Here is a 16,893-nt window from a genome sequence, read left to right as displayed (position 1 = left end):
TTTGAATAAATTAATCACTGTTTTAATGCTTGGCAGATGTCAATATCTTACTGTAAATGTGCTCGGTTGTCTTAGTAGCGAGCTTGCAATTAGTTTCTCTACCAAAGGCAAACATTTTAACTCTACTTAAAATGTATCATTCTTTCCCTCACCATCTGAGAAGAGGGTAAAATACACAATACAGAATAAAAGAAAGTGAAAAACAGTGTGCTGGTGAGGCTGGAAACCCAAGAGGGCCCCTGAAAAAAATAAGATGTGTCACCATGAGAGATCCTCTTTAGTGCGTGGCCATTTTTTATTTATATGGGTACAGTCTGGTCAATTATTTTGACAGCAGTTGCATTCTGCTCATCGGAAATGGTGACCCCTATGGTTTTGACTCCGTCAGCAGTGTACAAACATAATAGATGTGTCACCATGAGAAATTTGATTTAGTCTTTTTTTACATGGGGTACCCAGGCTCTAGTGTGGGCCCATTTTGTACATGGGTACAGTCCAAACAGTCAGGTGACATATTTTGACAGCTGCAGCGCTCTGCCTTATCAGGAATGGTGATCCCTATGGTTTTGACTCCCTGTCAGCAGCCACTTTCACTTTCCACTTTTATTCTGTGTATTTCACCCTCTAATAAATAAACTAAATTGTAAACAGCACAATCAAAATATTGTATCCAGTAATGGGTGATGCAAGTAAACAAAGAGAAAATTTGTGAAGAATGTGTATAAATCAAAAACAGTGTTACAAAGTGCTGTCAATACAATACAATAAAATGTGCAGTTATAACCGTGGTTATTGCACATCACTAATATACAGATTAAGCCACATGTGCTCATGCAAGTTTTATCTAGAGCGATTTTGTTCAGCATGTGAGCGAGTTTATGCCTGAAATAGCTTGTTTATTTGTTTGCTTTTCTGAGTTGACAGGAAGGATTTGTAGGTCCCTTTCTATGACCCACACTCCAGTGCAATAGGTGGCGGTAATGCACCATTAACGATGAATGCCAACCGCCGAGCAAGGAGGAGCAACGAAGGAAGAAGAAGAAGGAGAATGCACATTGGACGAAAAAGGTCAGAGGGAAGGAACCGTAAAACAAAATACCTGTAAGTTCGGACAAGTCGCGAATTCGTCCAAAAAAACGTAGCTATCTATCTATCTAACGTTACATTTTCTCAGGTACGCAGCCTTGTATGTCTCAGTTGTAGGTTCTCTAGCCGTAGAGAGGATGTGCGGTAGGACTGCATGCACCCTCGCGTCAGATGAGATCCGCCGCGCCTCCCGCTACCGAGACCGAGCTGGGCAGCCTCGACAACCCAGATGGAGGGAAGGAGATTCGGATAAATACAGACCGTCCTACAACAAAAGTCCTCAGTCCATGAGTCCCGTCTTGCTATCCCAGAGCCATTTTGATAAGGTAAACAGGCTACGCAGGACGTCCATGCCCTAGAACAGCAAGTAAATAATGAGGAGGAGGGTAATGATAACAGTCAATCACTATTTCCCTAGAATGCTCCAGTTGACGAGTTTGTGTTGGCAGCGATGCGTTGGGGCCTGGTTCCTGCCTGGTTCCGAGAAAACGACCCAAGAAAGATGCAGTACTCTACCAACAACTGCCGCAGGGATACCTTGTTAGAGAAAAAGTCCTATAAGGTACTGAGTCGAGTCACATGAGGATAAATGCGACATTAGTATCTCCCATTCTTCTTCTTCTTCGTTTCACTCATTGATAATGTTTCATACAAAGAACATGATTCACCATAACATAGTTCATTTTTGTATTTCCCACTCTCAGGATCCCCTATTGAAAGGACAGCGCTGTGTCATCCTGGCTGATGGCTTTTATGAATGGAGGAGACAGGATAAAGACAAGCAGCCCTTTTTCATCTACTTTCCTCAGGCTCCCACACAGCAGAAAATAGTGGCGCTGCAGGAGCAAGGGGAAACCTGCCAGGAGAACCCACGGTGTACTCATGATGAAGATGATCTCAACCTGAAAGAGGTTTGCCTTGACACTCAAGGAACAGCCACACTAAAAGCATTCGTGTTTCTGTGTCTAAGCCCTCTCGACCTGTAAAGTCTGTGTCTGTGTAAAATGACAGTGACTATTGGCCACCTAAGACCCCACGTTGTCTTGTGTAGGAGGACCAGGAGCAGTGGACAGGATGGCGCTTGCTGACCATGGCTGGGCTGTTTGACTGCTGGACGCCCCCTGGTGGTGGAGATCCCCTCTACACCTACACTGTCATCACAGTGGATGCATCCCCTAACCTGCAGAGCATTCATGACCGGTAAGGATTAACTTAACAGTTTGCGTTGCACTGGAAATTCCATCCATCTTCATCCGCTTATCTGGGGTCAGGTCGCGGAGGCAGCAGTTCCAGCAGGGGGCCCCAGACATCCCTTTCCCTAGCAGCATCAACCAGCTCTGCCTGGGGAATCTTTAGCCGCTCACAGGCCAGTGCGGAGATATAGTCCCGCCACCTAGTCCTGGGTCTAGGTGGAAATTCCATTGTTTTGGAATGGACAAATGAAACAGTTGCGATAACTTGCATCACATTGCATTTCACCTGCTGCATGAGCTGGGTTGCTCTGCTGGGTACTGATTTGAAAGTGGGGCTCAAACCCATGACCCTGAGATCAAGAGTCACATGCTCTACTGACTGAGCAAGCTGGGCAGCTAGTCTAAAGAGAATTTTGGGTTCCACCAAAATCACAAAGCACCAGTCACAAATTCCAACAGCTACCTCAATAAACTTTGTGTTGTAATGCAGTCGGTGTGAACAAAGTGTTAAATGTGCTGGATGCATATGATGGATAATCACAGCTGACTATGTTTCTGTTGTAGGATGCCTGCCATTTTGGATGGAGAGGATGAGATCAGGAAATGGCTGGACTACGGTGAAGTGAAGTCGTTAGATGCCCTAAAACTGCTTCAGTCTAAAAACAGTCTAACCTTTCATGCTGTCTCATCATTGGTTAACAACTCACGCAACAACTCTCCTGAGTGCTTGCAACCAGTGGATCCTCATAAGAAGGTACTGTCACAGTTCTTGGCTTTCATATCATAAAGATAATGTATAATTAATTCTCATGGTACAACTTTGCACTCAGGACAAGTTCATTAAAATATGGCCATGGTTGTCTAAAACCCTGCTGGCTATGTACCCTTAATTTTGCATTGAAGCTTAACTTATACAATAAATGACATCTTGGTTCAGCCCCACATAAGCTAAAGTGTGTTGTAATTTAATTTGTAGACCTGAAACGCGGCCGGAGGTAACGTCTGTTTTATTAAATGGAACAAAGAATGAACAAACTGTACAACGGATGGAATGACAACACCTGACACAAAATTTATATTAAGATATGTTAATGTTAAATATACTTTAATTTGGTGATTTCTGAAGTTAAATGGGACTTTCTGCAGCAAATCCCAAGAATTGTAGCCTTCATTATTACCTACAATATGACAACAGCGCATTTTGTTGCCTCTGGGTATGAAATGCGCTATACAAATAAAGCTTTGATTGATTGATTGATTGATTGACACAACTTGGGCTGTCTATAATACTGTTTTTCACCACCTGAATGCTGTTTCAGGAGCCAAAGCCCACAGCCAGCAGTAAGATGATGATGAGCTGGTTGAAGAGTGGCACGTCCTCTAAGAGAGAAGAAGCAGACCCTGAGGAGACCAAAGAGGGGGAATCTGTGGGACAAACCAAGCCAGAAAAGCAGCCAAAGCGTGCAGGGGCTCTTCAACAGTGGCTGCAGGGACCCAATAAGAAACCACGGACCAACTGAACAGGCAGAACTACTCAACATCGTTTAGAGAATGAAAGGGACCAGATCTTTTGTCATTAGGCCTGTGTCTTTATGTGTGTGTGTGTGTGTGTGAGAGAGTGAGTGAGAAGAGTATTTAGTGAATGGTTCCTTATTGTTTTGGTATATTGTAAAGATGTGAACAATGTCATATAGTGGTTAATGCCATGGTCCCATTTACCGTTTGGACCCTTCTGTATGAATAGACTAACTCATGAAGTCTTCAGTACCATTGTGATCTTTCAAAGGTTTATTGTATTGCCCCTAAACATAAGTACAAAGATCAAACTCTCAAGCGAAACTAGGAAGTGGTGAGTATGTGGCAGATATGCATTTGCTGTGGCCAGTGAAGTCTTTAAAAAAAAATAAAAAAAAATGAAACAAACCTTTATTCAAGAATGGTTTAATTAACATTATTTGAAACATAAGACAATTTCAAACAATGCAGCTGCTATGCATTTACCATTTCAATAATATGATGAATGCCAACATTTCCCCCGATTTTTCAAAGTTTTGTATTCCATGTTGTCCGCTATATGATGCAATTTAAATTCTAAACATACCAACAGTAAAAGATCTGATAGGTTAACAGAAATATCAAGCACTTAATTGTTTGCCAACCTGAGCTATCGGCAGAGACATGGAGATTGACAATGGACTTGGTTTCACCTTTGTGAAATTGACAGGTTTGCAAATGTACAAAGTCTTTCAACAGTTGATAAAGAGTAAAAAGTAGACAATTACAGATATACTTGCTAATGATAGGACTAGTAGAGTCATTCATACTACAGGACTAGTAGTTATGAGACATTCTTACTACAGAAAACTATCTCCTCCCATACTGTTTTCTGGTAGCATATTATGGATGGTCTTAGTTGACTTTGTTCCCAATCAGTATGCTGACAACAAAAGAATAATTTATATTCAACATTTAAGACACAAAGCTCGACTTTCCTACTAATAAGAAACAGCAAATTACATGTTGGTTGACACCATTGAGGAAAGTAGTTCCACAAAGATCCACATTGAGCAGAGTTCCACACTACTTCAGCGTTGAGCTAAAACTGTGTTTATAGTGACTCAAATACAAGTGTCTTGAAAAGGTCTTTGATTAAGTCTACATAAGTGCAAATAAAATGCATCAAACAACACATTTTTGTCAAGAGTTGTCATTTCACTGCCAAGCCAATTAACACATGTAACTGTGGGTAGCACTCCCAACAGGATCCACACACGCACGTTCACACATCGCTATAAATTACTTATCTGTCACAACAGCTTTGCCTTACCCTGGAATTTTGAGAGTGAACAGCTAAGTCCTGACCCACCCTTTTATCACCATGTGTGAAGCTGGGTGGTGCCATGCAAAAAATTGTGTCCAGAAAGGTGTCTTAGCCTTGAGACAATTTAGTCGAAGGGGGTATAACAAGCCAGTATATTGAAAATAAATGCCATCATTTTCCTCTGGGTGTTCTCTGGGCTAGGAGACTCATCTTGAGATTAAGTGTGGGTGTTGTGTACAGATGGATATGAGTAGTGTGTGTGTGTGTGTGTGTGTGTGTGTAGTATACTCTGAGGGGAACCCTGCTTGTATCTACAAAGGCCAGTGATAATATTGGGCAGAGAGGAGCACACAGTGGGGTGTGTGGGGAGGAGGTTATAGACAAGGCAAGACAGGGTAGTAGGGCCAGTGGCACCACTCTTCTTCTCCTGGGTCCTCAGCAGCTGCAGGTCTCTGCTGACGGCTTGGCCCGCTCATTCCTGTCCAGCTTTATTGGTTCAGGGAACTCATTGTACAACTCCACTTCAGTCTCCTAAGAAAAAAAAATATATATTTGATAAATATGTCTGATAGTCACATGCACATCACTTCTTGCCAGAACGCTGGGCTGAAATAATGTAGATTAAATGAAGTAGAGCTGAATCAAAGTATGCGTTGTCATGAGTGTGCGGACACTACTTTGTTTATGTAATCAAAAGGACAAAATACAGAAAATGACAAGAGACACGGCATGTAACATAACATCTCAAAATTCAAAGCCATTCTCAAAGCCACCCTCTTCCAGCTACTTTACTTTAAGGTTACCTGTTTCAGAGCATTACGTGCAATAGTCTGAAAGGCCTGCTCCACGTTGATGGCTTCTTTGGCGCTGGTCTCATAGTAGGGGACATTGTTCTTGCTCTGACACCAGGCCTGTGCTCGTTTAGTTGTTACCTGACAAAGGAAATAGAAAGATTTAATTCTCAGTAGTCACTACCATATAAGAAATATCAGTAAGCATTGAAACATTGGTTGAGAGTCACTTTATCCGTTACAGTAACTCAATGAACAAACACGAAGATGTCACTCCCTTCAGACCCTCCAACTGAAAGGGGAAAAAAATATTACACACATTCTGGACACCTGGACTGACCTGTCTGTTCTCTAGGTCAATTTTGTTGCCTAGCACCACAAAGGGGAAGTTCTCCGGGTCCCGGGGGCTGGCCTGGATCAGGAACTCATCTCTCCAGCTGTCTAAGGTCTTAAAGGTGTTGGGAGCCGTCACGTCGAACACCAGCACACAGCAGTCAGCGCCGCGGTAGAACGCCACCCCCAGGGACTGGAACCTCTCCTGCCCGGCTGTATCCCAGATCTGGTACAAGCAACACAGGGAGCAGTGAGGTTGGGGCTTATAGAGGATACTCACTGGCCTACTGTTCATACTAAAAGTATCTCATATATGGCCAGTAGGAAATTGCCTTTGCTTCCTCTGTACCTGCATTGTGACAAGCCTATCATCCACCATCACTTCTTTCGTCAGGAAGTCGGCTCCTATTGTGGCTTTGTACTGGTTGCTGAACTTCTTATTCACATATTGGTTCATCAACGAGGTCTTCCCAACTCTGAAAGAGCAGGGAGACGGGGAGAGATTGGTGAACAAAAAACCTTCTGGAATATAAGGCCTATATCATCCATGTTGATTATGATACATCATAAAAGTATGGTACATGGTTAATTTACATACAAAAGAGTGTTTTTTTTGCCCAGTTTCTGAACATTGGCCTGTATTGAGCTGTAGGATATAGGAATAGATATCCCCCTTACCCAGAGTCTCCGAGAATGATGACTTTGAGCAGTACTTTCTTCCTAGATGTCATAGTGCTGCAGCAACTGAGGACAGACAACAAATAGAAAGGTTAAAAGCACTGCAGAGATAAATATATTGGACAGTGTACAAACAGGGTAGCGTATTAACTATGAACCATTAAGAGAAACTCTTAACAAGCCAGCATGGACTTGAATATATTGTATTAATACAGTAGGTCCCCTTAAAAATGCTTCAGTGTACTTACTTCCATCGCAACAGTACAAGGCCTGCTGTACTTTTAGCCCACTTTCACAGTATACTGTAGGCCTAACACTTCCTTTGCAAAATAGACTACAACCCCCTCACAGATACAGTACATAGGGACCCAGTCAGATTACAAGTTTATAGTAGGTTTTAAGCACATCCCTGAATTGGTGCTGAGCCAAACTGTAGAAAACAGGCGTTTCATTCTTGAAAAAGGGGCTCACCACTCAAGTATAAATGCTCCTGGTACTTTATTTAACAAACAACATTTCAATCACTTGGAACTTCTTCAGGATTTTAGACAGGTCAGAGACTGTCTGGCCAATGGTGACAGGGGAGTGGGCCCAAACATAATTAAAATCAGGTTGTCTTAACCTATACTTCAACAGTCTCATATTTTACTTGATTTCTTTATCTTCTTTTGTGTTTTATCTTCCATCTTATTTTTCCTGCTTTTTCTTAATGTTATGTCCATTATGTGAAGCACTCACATAAATTGTCTGTTGTAAAGCACTTTGAGCTGCATTAATTTGTAGGAAGAGTGCTATACAAATAATGTTTTCTTATCGTTACTATTATTATTATTAGTAGTAGTAGTAGTAGTATTGTTCTTGTTGTTATTACTACTGTTATTATTGTTTTCACTATATTATTATTATTATTGCTAACAGGGGGGTGGGCCCAAACACAATTAAAATCAGCCTCTCTTAACCTATACATCAACAGTCTAATTATCACTTTCAATAGAAAAAAGCAGTACATCTCAATAATAGAATGCAATTATTTGTAGTACACAATTATTTTCAATACCAAGTGTACTCACACTTAAGTTTAAGTATAGATTCAACATACCAATGATGACTAGATGTATTTATGCAGTGAGGATAAAGAACTAGTTATATAATGATGAGTTTGCTATAATTATGATTTCCTACTGTTATTTGGGTCCTCTCGACGAGAGTAAGAACTAAGAATGTTGATCTATCTACCAGGTTGGGCTGATTATATGTATAATGCACAGTCACAGAGAGAGAGAGAGAGAGAGAGAGAGAGAGAGAGAGAAGAGAGAGAGAGATTGTTTAACTAGTGAAACAAGAACAAAATGTCCTTGTGAGGCCATTTTCATGGGCCATAAGGTTAGTGTTCATTTTAGGTTCAAAGGTTAGGGTTCAGGGCTTGGGTTACAATTATGGCTACGGTTATGGTTAGGGGTCAAAGGTTATGTTTAGGGCTAGGCTTATGTTTAAGAATTTTCTGGGGTTATAGGGTAAAGGTTAAGGTTAGGTTTAAGGGTAGGGTTAAGGTTAGTTAGTGGTCAAACATTGTTTGGGGTTAGGTTTAGGTTCAAGGACATAAATGCTAAATTGTATGTTTGTGTGTGAGAGACAGAGATAGATAGAGAGAGAGAGGGCGAGAGAGTGTGTGTGTGTGTGTGTGTGTGTGAGTGTGTGTGTGTGCCTGCGTGTGCTAGAATTCTCCAAGAAGGAATAGTTCTGGGAATGCAACCAAGTACAGCATGTGCCCCATTGAAGAGTGCTCTTGTACACAAACAACAAACACAGCAGCCAAGGCTTCAATGACACTCATCAGACAAGCTTCAGTGCAGTGGTCACTTCATTTGAACAAGGTGTGTAATTCACAGGAATTACACACGCCATTCGGGACAAACAGGAGATGAGGATCAGTTTCATAATTGATAAGACACTCTCCACTTGTGGTGCAAGTCCCAGAAAGCCAGCAGATACCTCCTGCACGGCACTGATTCCCCATAGCTGGTGAATGGGATGGTGGTAAGGGAGGAAGCCACCAGAAGGGACCTGATCAGACACAATTCCTTTGTAAGGACGCCGTGATTTTCATATTGACTAGGCAACAAAACAAATAGCAATTCCGACTGTGGCTTGACAGCTTCACGTTTAATCTGCAACCCATGATATTCGCGAGTGAGAGACTAGTCACATGGCTTCTGACCCCTCAATTGGGATAGCTAGCTAGAGCAGAAGGGGCCTAGCGTTACTTTAGACAGGCAAGGACTATGGGGCACAGATAAACGTGTATTAGACGGTATATACGCCTGCAGACTATAGTTTAATTTAACGTTTTCATAAATGTCTCGACATCCGTTTGTTCCACGTATTCTGATTGCAAGGACCAACGATAGTTAAGTCAGCTATCTAGCCTTTGTTACCCGACGCAAAGTGGTGGGTTAGTTACATGGATGTATTAATAGATAGGTTAGTTACTATCTGGATAACTAGCACTAGCTAATAAGTCCAACACACTAGCTAGTACAGTACATAATAATGCGATTCCACGAATAAACAATTTGCGAAATGCAGATATGTTAACACTATATAGCCACGTTTGCGTTCGTTTGCTACCAAAACCGTTCCATATAAATCAAATCCAACATTTATTACATAGCTAACTTAACGTTAACTAGTTAACGTTGTTTTCCATCCATCTCCAACCTATTAGCTTGCTGCCTAAGCCTAGCTAAGTGATCTAACTAGCATCCTAAACATCTGTAGCTAGCATCCTAGCCTACTAACCTTACCACCATTTCCCATAAAGGAAACGGGCACATTACAACGCCTACCTTGATCACGGGATCTTCTTAATCACAAACTGCCAAACTGTCTTTTCTTCTTGTTGGAATGAAAATCAGACACTAGCTGGATAGCTAGCGTAGTTTTGCCTACCGCCCTATCTAATAACTAGCTAGTTTGACAATTAGCTAGCCACGTTTTCGAGAAACATGCATTTATTTGCAACTACTAACCAGCTAGCTAGTTTCCCTGTGCGGGCTAGCTATGTGTAATATAGTGGCAGTGATGTTACTATCTATCTCTGCTCTTTTCAGCTAGATTGCGAACAAAGCTAAGCAAAGCTAACGTGAGAGGCAGCGCAAGAGATCTTCCTCCAAAACAACCTGTGTCAGCGATCTTTGACGTAATCACAGATGAGGACACGCCCTGAACCATCAGTTCTACACCGGTGTGTGTGTGTGTGTGTGTGTGTGCGTGCGTGCGTGCGTGTATATATCACATCCATGGTTTATATAAGAGAAAGATAGTAGAAAGTAGAGATGAATATTAAAATGAGCATCTGGACAGCTGTCATAGTTTTCTTGACCAATACCGGGCCTACCCTTGCTTTAGCTCAATTTAACAAATTCAAGAATTGTACATTATCTTTTTCTTTTTTTTTTTTTTAAATTCAAAGATGCAGAAATATACAAAGCAATGTATACAAAATATAACAATATATATATATATATATATATATATATATATACATACACATACAATTGTACATTATCTTACGTTCATTAAACGCCGTCCACCTACGTCATCACGTTAGAATGAATGAAGCGTCATCTTTCCGTCTGCAGGCAGGCAGCTAGCTTTGTATAGCGGCGCGCGGCCTTTCTTTGCTGCTCTACCTTTTCTGAAGTGTCAATTAAAACATTTATTTAGGAATCTACACTGTTTATTGAAACAACCATGCCTCGCAGCATGCACATCCTTGGCTTCTCGTTTTGTCTTCTATTTATCTCCGCACTGACCCAACGAGTGGCAGCCAACGGGTTGGTCAACGAGGAGGTGAAGCGTACGGTGGACCTTAGCACTCATCTGGCTAAGATAACATCGGAGGTTCTTCTTTGGAATCAGGGAGACTCTGCAGTGCAAAGCTTCACTCTTGCAGTAGAATCAGATCTGGTCGCACATCTTGCGTACATCGGAGCTTCAGTAAGTGAATTAGCGGTGAATTATTCAACTGTTTAAGTAGCTCACTTTGCTATGCATAGCTAGGCTAGCTTGCTGTTTTGCAACACGCAGCTAGCTAATTCGCTTTCATTGATCTGTCTGAAGAACGTAGCACAACTTTGCTACCTGGAGTAAAAATATGCGCTCGGTTCTTAATTGGAACATCGCAAATGATGCTTCAAGTCTTAGAGTTTGATGCACGTCAAGTGATCATTTATCTGTATCGTTAATGGCTCGCTAGCATGATGTGCTCAGTCGGTGCAAGTGAGTTAAGTTACGTTAACGCGTTGGGCTATTTTCATGTTTAACATTTGCAAACTCAGTTGATGCGAGGTTCTTGCGAGGCGCTGGATATCATGTAACTGTATGACATCAGCCAAATATTGTAATTGATCACTGTACTAGCTTTGCGCTGTGCTTCGTGGAACGTTTTGATTGGGACTTGGTGAGCTCGCATGTGCGCTTCCGCAATGCACTCCGAATGACACGTAGAAGGCGCTCTGCGGAGCTACTTCCGTGTTCACCTCTATCGGTTGGGTAAAGGCTAGTTCCCATAAACGCAGAGATCGTTTGGGGTTAGGGTTAAGGTAGGGTTAGGCTTAGGTATAAGGTTGGGTTAGGGTTACGTTTAGGGTTGGGGTTATGGTTTGACCGGTCTCTGTTTATGGGAACTAGCCAATACCCTATTGGATCTCGCCTAGGTGTTTGCACCTAATGCATGCAGTTCAACGTTTAGTGTGTGCATTATACCTAAATTCAACTAAATGGTCTTGGTGTCAACATGTGTGAATGTTATCCAACAATAAACATAGACTACTAGCTGAAATATATCGAAATATTAGGTTAAACAAAAGTGTCTTTCCTAGGTGAAGGGTGATGAAGAAGAGGATGGCACTCTTGAACTCAGCGAGACAAAGGAGCAGGGTCAAAGGTAAGAATGGCCATCGCATTGAATGCGGAGACACGCTCACACACTGACCAGAGTAGATATACATTGCTTTAAAACCGACTTCATAGCGATATTAATAATAATTAATAATAAAAAGTCAGAAGCATAGCTGTAGGTTGACAACATCCAGAAAACACCCTAGAGCTTGATGGCAGTAGGGCTGTCCCAAATACCATTTTACAGGCCTCGAATACTCTTTGGTGGGAATACTCTTTCTCGGTTTGGAGTATCGGGACAAAAAAAACAAGCTCTGAATACTGGATTTACTCGGGCCATTCCAAGTTGGCAGACATCCATAACTCATACTCTTGTGTTCATTAAGGGGAGATGTTTCATCATAATATTTACTCATTATTTTCATATTGAAAAGTTTGCGCCTGTATTTTGCTGAGACCTTATAAAGTGAGACTGTGAGCCTAAAGTGAGAGTGGTTCACATGTTTCTCCTGTCAGTTCTTGAACATATTGCCATTTATTTGTCCTTATATCTACAGTGGGGCGTTCTATAAGGTGAAGTTGCCCTCCAGCCTGGCAGGGGGGTCTAAATTGCGGGTGAAGGTGGAGACCGTCTTTAGCCACGTTCTGAAGCCCTTCCCCAACACCATCACCCAGGCCGAGAGGCAGCTGGTGGTGTTCCTAGGCAACCACTACCTGTACTCTCCCTACCCCACCCGTAGCCAGACCACCCGCGTCCGCCTCGCCTCCAAGACGGCCGAGAGCTACACCAAGCTGGGTAACCCCAGCAAGAACGATGAGATCATCGAATATGGACCCTTCCGTGATGTCGGCCCCTTCAGCGAGGTAATGCCTCTGACTACCCTGACTGGAATAGAGAGCCACTAGCCATGTTTCCATCCACTTGTCAATCGAATTATGTGAGGATCGCTAAAAATATGAATGCGAATAAAGCCGGTGAACGTGCGTTTCCATCTAGAGCTTTAAATCGGATAAAGCATTTATCACAAAAGCCTTTTATCGAACAAGAGAAAATCCGACGAGATCGACAATACACACTTTTTGTCGATTTTCATGACTTTTAAATGGATTTTACTGTTTCCATAAGGCATTTTTAATTCGATATAACTTAATTCGCATAAAATGTGTGGATGGAAACATGGCTATTGATGAGACCAGCTGAATACTATCAGATTGTAAATTTGATTACTGTCATATTAGTAAATGACATTCCACATTCACTCTCTGTACAAATGTTTTCTAAATGTTGTCTTGTACGGTGTTTGTTCCATTTAGGATGCCATGAAGATCCATTATGAGAACAACACCCCGTTCCTCACCATAAGTAGTATCACCCGCACCATTGAGGTCTCTCACTGGGGCAACATTGCAGTGGAGGAGACCATTGACTTGAGACACACGGGGGCTTCCCTAAAAGGGCCTTTCTCACGGTATGACTACCAGCGACAGTCCGACAGCGGCATCTCATCCGTCAAGTCCTTCAAGGTACGTTGAATGTGAAAAAGGTGCACTATTTTTGTCTAAAAACTGTTTGCATCTATAGTTTCCTTGAAGATTGTATCATAACGACACACCTCTCTTTTCTACAGACAATCCTCCCTGCTTCTGCTCAGGATGTGTACTACCGTGATGAGATTGGCAACATCTCCACCTCCCACCTCCAGATTCTAGAAGACTCCGTGGAGGTTGAGATCAGGCCTCGCTTCCCTCTGTTCGGTGGCTGGAAGACTCACTACATCGTCGGCTACAATCTGCCCAGCTACGAGTACCTCTATACCCTCGGTGACTGATTGATTACCTCAAAAGGACAGCAGACCACTGTGACAATTATAGGCCTGCTTGACTGAAAGCTTATACCTAATGCTTCTGTGACCCCCAGGTGATCATTATGCTCTGAAGATGAGACTCGTTGACCACGTATATGATGACCAGGTCATCGACACCCTTACCGTGAAACTCATACTCCCAGAGGGCGCCAGGTGAGCACACTGCGTGTTTGTCCAGGGTTGTATTAAGAAGAACATGCATTGGAACACTGTTAGCATAGAATGGGACTCCTTGGTTTATTTGAGGTGTTCTTTTTTTTTGTTCTAAATGTTCTTCATGTTCACCCTCAGAAACGTCCACGTGGACAATCCTTACCCCATCGACCGTATCCCTGACCAGCTGCACTACACGTATCTGGACACATTTGGCCGCCCTGTCCTGGTGGCCAGCAAGACGAACCTGGTGGAGCAGCACATCCAGGATATAGTGGTGAGCTGACGGGCAGCAGTGGTGGGTAGGCTTGTCACGGTTGTCGGCATTACCGGTGTTCAATTCACGTGAAGAGAGCAGTGAGAGGTGAGGGGGAGGTTATGCCTGTTGTGGCTAGCTAGCCTAGCTAACATTCAGCTAACCTAGCCACCGGAGTGGCTGTTCAGTTCACCTAACCTATTGGCTGTTGCCATAGCCACTAGCATAGCTAGCAGCCTACTCTCTCGCCTATTCTAGCAGCGTTCCATTCATAACAACACTGCTGATGCAGTTTGGCGTTGTATGTCTCCACAGATTGCAAATGCGCGATCGTAGTAAGATATAAACGTTACACTCGGTCCTGTGCTCATTTATAATCAGAATCAGAATTTGTTAATTGCCATGTAGTTTTTCAACATACTAGGAATTTGCTTTGGGCATGTTGCATATTCCTAGTACAGTAGGCTATGTTGAAAAACTGCATGGCAATAAACAAATTCTGATTATAAAGAGGCACAGGACCGAGTGTAACGTCCATCTTACCTTACTCTGATAGCGCATTTGCAGACAAGCCGTGGAGGCATACAACACCAAATTCAAAAACGCTACACAACAGTGCTGGGCTTAGTTTCCCAGAGGCATCGTAGCTTACGTTGAACATAGCGCTACGATGCCTCTGGGAAACTCAGCACAGTTCAACGTAAGGCAAAGGTCTAACGGTAAAGTTGAAAAGTAAGCACTCTCTTATTGTAGGCTAGAAGGTGTTACCGGTAACAGCGGTGTTGTCATGGATTTATTAGTCGGTGGGAAGAAATCCACACCGTGACATCCCTAGTGGTGGGGTGGTCTTCTCTGGGCATCCAGGGAACAGAGCCAACGCTCTAGCGTAGAGGGGTAGTAATAGAGTGGGTGAGGACTTTTACCATGACAGGGTTGTTGAAAGCAATCACTCCAGACATATCAAAACTGAAATGGAATACTAATAGTCTAATTCTTCTGTTTGTCCCTCCACCCCGGACCACAGGTTCACTATACCTTTAATAAGATCCTGATGCTTCAGGAGCCTCTCTTGGTGGTCGGGGCCTTTTACATTCTCTTCTTCACCGTCATCATCTACGTACGCCTGGACTTTGCCATCACTAAGGTACTGTATGCTGAAACTCGTCCTACTGCTGTGGTTTTCGCAGTTCACTTTACACATGGTTCTCAACTTCTCCGTCTGTACACTGGCTGACCGTCGGCGTGTCCGTCCGTCTGTCTGTCTGTCTGCCAGGACCCTGCTGCCGAGGTGCGTATGAAGGTGGCCTCCATCACAGAGCAGGTTCTCACCCTGGTGAACAAGCGCCTGGGGCTGTACCGCCACATGGACGAGGTGGTGAACCGCTATAAGCAGTCCCGTGACACGGGCGCCCTCAACAGCGGCCGCAAGACGCTGGAGGCCGACCACCGCACGCTGACCAACGATGTCAGCTCGCTGCAGGCCAGGCTCAAAGCTGAGGGCTCTGACCTCGCTGACAAGGTGGGTGTGCGTGGGTGTGCGCGTGCGTGCGTGTGTGTGTGTGGGTGTGTGCGCGCGCGTGCACGTGGGCGTGGCAGAAAGAGAGAGAGGGGGCGGAATATGTTCTAAGGATCACTTATTTGAATTGTGCTCAGTCTAAGGACAAAGCTGTATTTGTGCACACCTGTTTGTACGCACGGCCTCATGCTCCTGCGCGTGTGCTCTCAGGTGGGCGAGGTGCAGAAGCTGGACGGTCAGGTGAAGGAGCTGGTTTGTCGCTCGTGTCAGGAGGCCGAGCGCCTGGTGGCGGGGAAGGTGAAGAAGGAAGCTTACATCGAGACCGAGAAGGGCCTGGCCAGCAAGAGACAGGAGCTGATCACTCGTATCGACAGCCTGCTGGATGCTCTGTAAAATGACAACGCGTATACACCCGACAAGTTTGTGCTTAAATACACAAGTGACACACACACACACACACACACACACACTTCACTACGTGTATGCGGAACCTGCCCTGCTCTAATATGTAGGAATATAGTTTCAAACAACACACACTCGTCTCCATCCTCTGAGAACCAGACACAAAGTATACATAGAGTAACGTGTAGATGTGTACAACACTTGTGCCTTTGTGCTTAGCAGAGCACTACATCTTGCATGGCAGTGTTTCAAGTGTTACACTGCACGTGTGTTACACTTTGTGCTAAATGCATTATTTTCATCTTTCAATTTGGAATCCTCTTTTATATTATTTTTCAATCTTTATGATTGTTGGAAGTAAAATAAATTGTTCTTGTAGTTTGTTTGTTTTTTCCCTCAAAGAGTTTTGTCATACTGTTCATGTGTCCTCTGTCGTCTTCCCCGGCTCACATTATTCCTTTACACCTGAGCTCTATTCTAAAGGATACAGCTGTCATAGATCTTTGGCCCAAATGGTTGGTGGCCCTTGAGAGTAAAATGGCGCTTGCTATCTTTTGTCATTCTCTTTGCACTTAAAATCTTTCAATGCTTCTTTGTTTCAAGAGTGGAAGCTCTGACATTGTGGACTCCAATCCATTGGACAACTATCGCTGTCCCCATTCTGATATTTTCTAACATTTGATTGTTGTTTTTGTAAATGGTCTGTTTTCTTTATGAGATTAGTGAATGAATGAGATTACTTTGTGTGGGGAATGCACGGGCTTTGGAAGACATTGATAATGTATGTGAACATCCAGTGGTAAAGGAAATGGGGAACCAAATTTGAAATAAAATAAAAGTGAATTCATTTACCTGTCCATTTATTACTGCAATTATGTAGATTTCATGAATTGAGTG

At 43.1% G+C, this 16,893-nt stretch overlaps 3 protein-coding genes across 3 annotated transcripts; 2 read left to right on the top strand and 1 right to left on the bottom strand.

Moving 5' to 3' along the window:
- The first annotated feature begins 1,102 nt into the window (after positions 1-1,102).
- On the top strand, positions 1,103-4,075 carry hmces (5-hydroxymethylcytosine binding, ES cell specific). Its single transcript, XM_084440650.1, has 6 exons — positions 1,103-1,412; positions 1,505-1,648; positions 1,791-1,997; positions 2,138-2,286; positions 2,844-3,033; positions 3,599-4,075. Exons 1-6 carry the CDS (start codon positions 1,224-1,226, stop codon positions 3,797-3,799), a joined length of 1,080 nt encoding a protein of 359 aa, XP_084296776.1. The 5' UTR covers positions 1,103-1,223; the 3' UTR covers positions 3,800-4,075.
- Positions 4,076-4,219: 144 nt separating this feature from the next.
- rab7a (RAB7a, member RAS oncogene family) lies at positions 4,220-10,061 on the bottom strand. Its single transcript, XM_084441275.1, has 6 exons — positions 9,749-10,061; positions 6,903-6,968; positions 6,574-6,700; positions 6,232-6,450; positions 5,904-6,032; positions 4,220-5,631 (listed from the first exon to the last, which is right to left on the bottom strand). The coding sequence occupies exons 2-6, from the start codon at positions 6,953-6,955 to the stop codon at positions 5,536-5,538; spliced, it is 624 nt and encodes a 207-aa protein (XP_084297401.1). The 5' UTR covers positions 6,956-6,968; positions 9,749-10,061; the 3' UTR covers positions 4,220-5,535.
- A 484-nt stretch (positions 10,062-10,545) lies between these two features.
- Positions 10,546-16,835, top strand: rpn1 (ribophorin I). The gene is made up of 10 exons (XM_084441177.1): positions 10,546-10,901; positions 11,786-11,850; positions 12,362-12,668; positions 13,119-13,328; positions 13,433-13,625; positions 13,723-13,822; positions 13,961-14,099; positions 15,103-15,222; positions 15,352-15,597; positions 15,805-16,835. Exons 1-10 carry the CDS (start codon positions 10,656-10,658, stop codon positions 15,985-15,987), a joined length of 1,809 nt encoding a protein of 602 aa, XP_084297303.1. The 5' UTR covers positions 10,546-10,655; the 3' UTR covers positions 15,988-16,835.
- The last annotated feature ends 58 nt before the right edge of the window (positions 16,836-16,893 follow it).

This window comes from Borostomias antarcticus (genome assembly GCF_949987555.1).
Source record: "Borostomias antarcticus genome assembly, chromosome: 7".
Lineage (NCBI taxonomy): Eukaryota > Metazoa > Chordata > Actinopteri > Stomiiformes > Stomiidae > Borostomias > Borostomias antarcticus.
This window is presented reverse-complemented; position numbering and strand designations above follow the sequence as displayed.

Coding starts and splice junctions, on each gene's coding strand:
- hmces (XM_084440650.1), top strand. CDS start 1,224: ATGTGCGGTAGGACTGCATGCACCCTCGCGTCAGATGAGATCCGCCGC. Junction 1,998..2,137: donor ATGATCTCAACCTGAAAGAG/GTTTGCCTTGAC, acceptor TGTCTTGTGTAG/GAGGACCAGGAGCAGTGGAC. Junction 2,287..2,843: donor CTGCAGAGCATTCATGACCG/GTAAGGATTAAC, acceptor TTTCTGTTGTAG/GATGCCTGCCATTTTGGATG.
- rab7a (XM_084441275.1), bottom strand. CDS start 6,955: ATGACATCTAGGAAGAAAGTACTGCTCAAAGTCATCATTCTCGGAGAC. Junction 6,451..6,573: donor ATAGGCTTGTCACAATGCAG/GTACAGAGGAAG, acceptor TGCTTGTACCAG/ATCTGGGATACAGCCGGGCA. Junction 6,033..6,231: donor TTGACCTAGAGAACAGACAG/GTCAGTCCAGGT, acceptor TTCCTTTGTCAG/GTAACAACTAAACGAGCACA.
- rpn1 (XM_084441177.1), top strand. CDS start 10,656: ATGCCTCGCAGCATGCACATCCTTGGCTTCTCGTTTTGTCTTCTATTT. Junction 10,902..11,785: donor TTGCGTACATCGGAGCTTCA/GTAAGTGAATTA, acceptor TGTCTTTCCTAG/GTGAAGGGTGATGAAGAAGA. Junction 14,100..15,102: donor AGCACATCCAGGATATAGTG/GTGAGCTGACGG, acceptor CCCGGACCACAG/GTTCACTATACCTTTAATAA.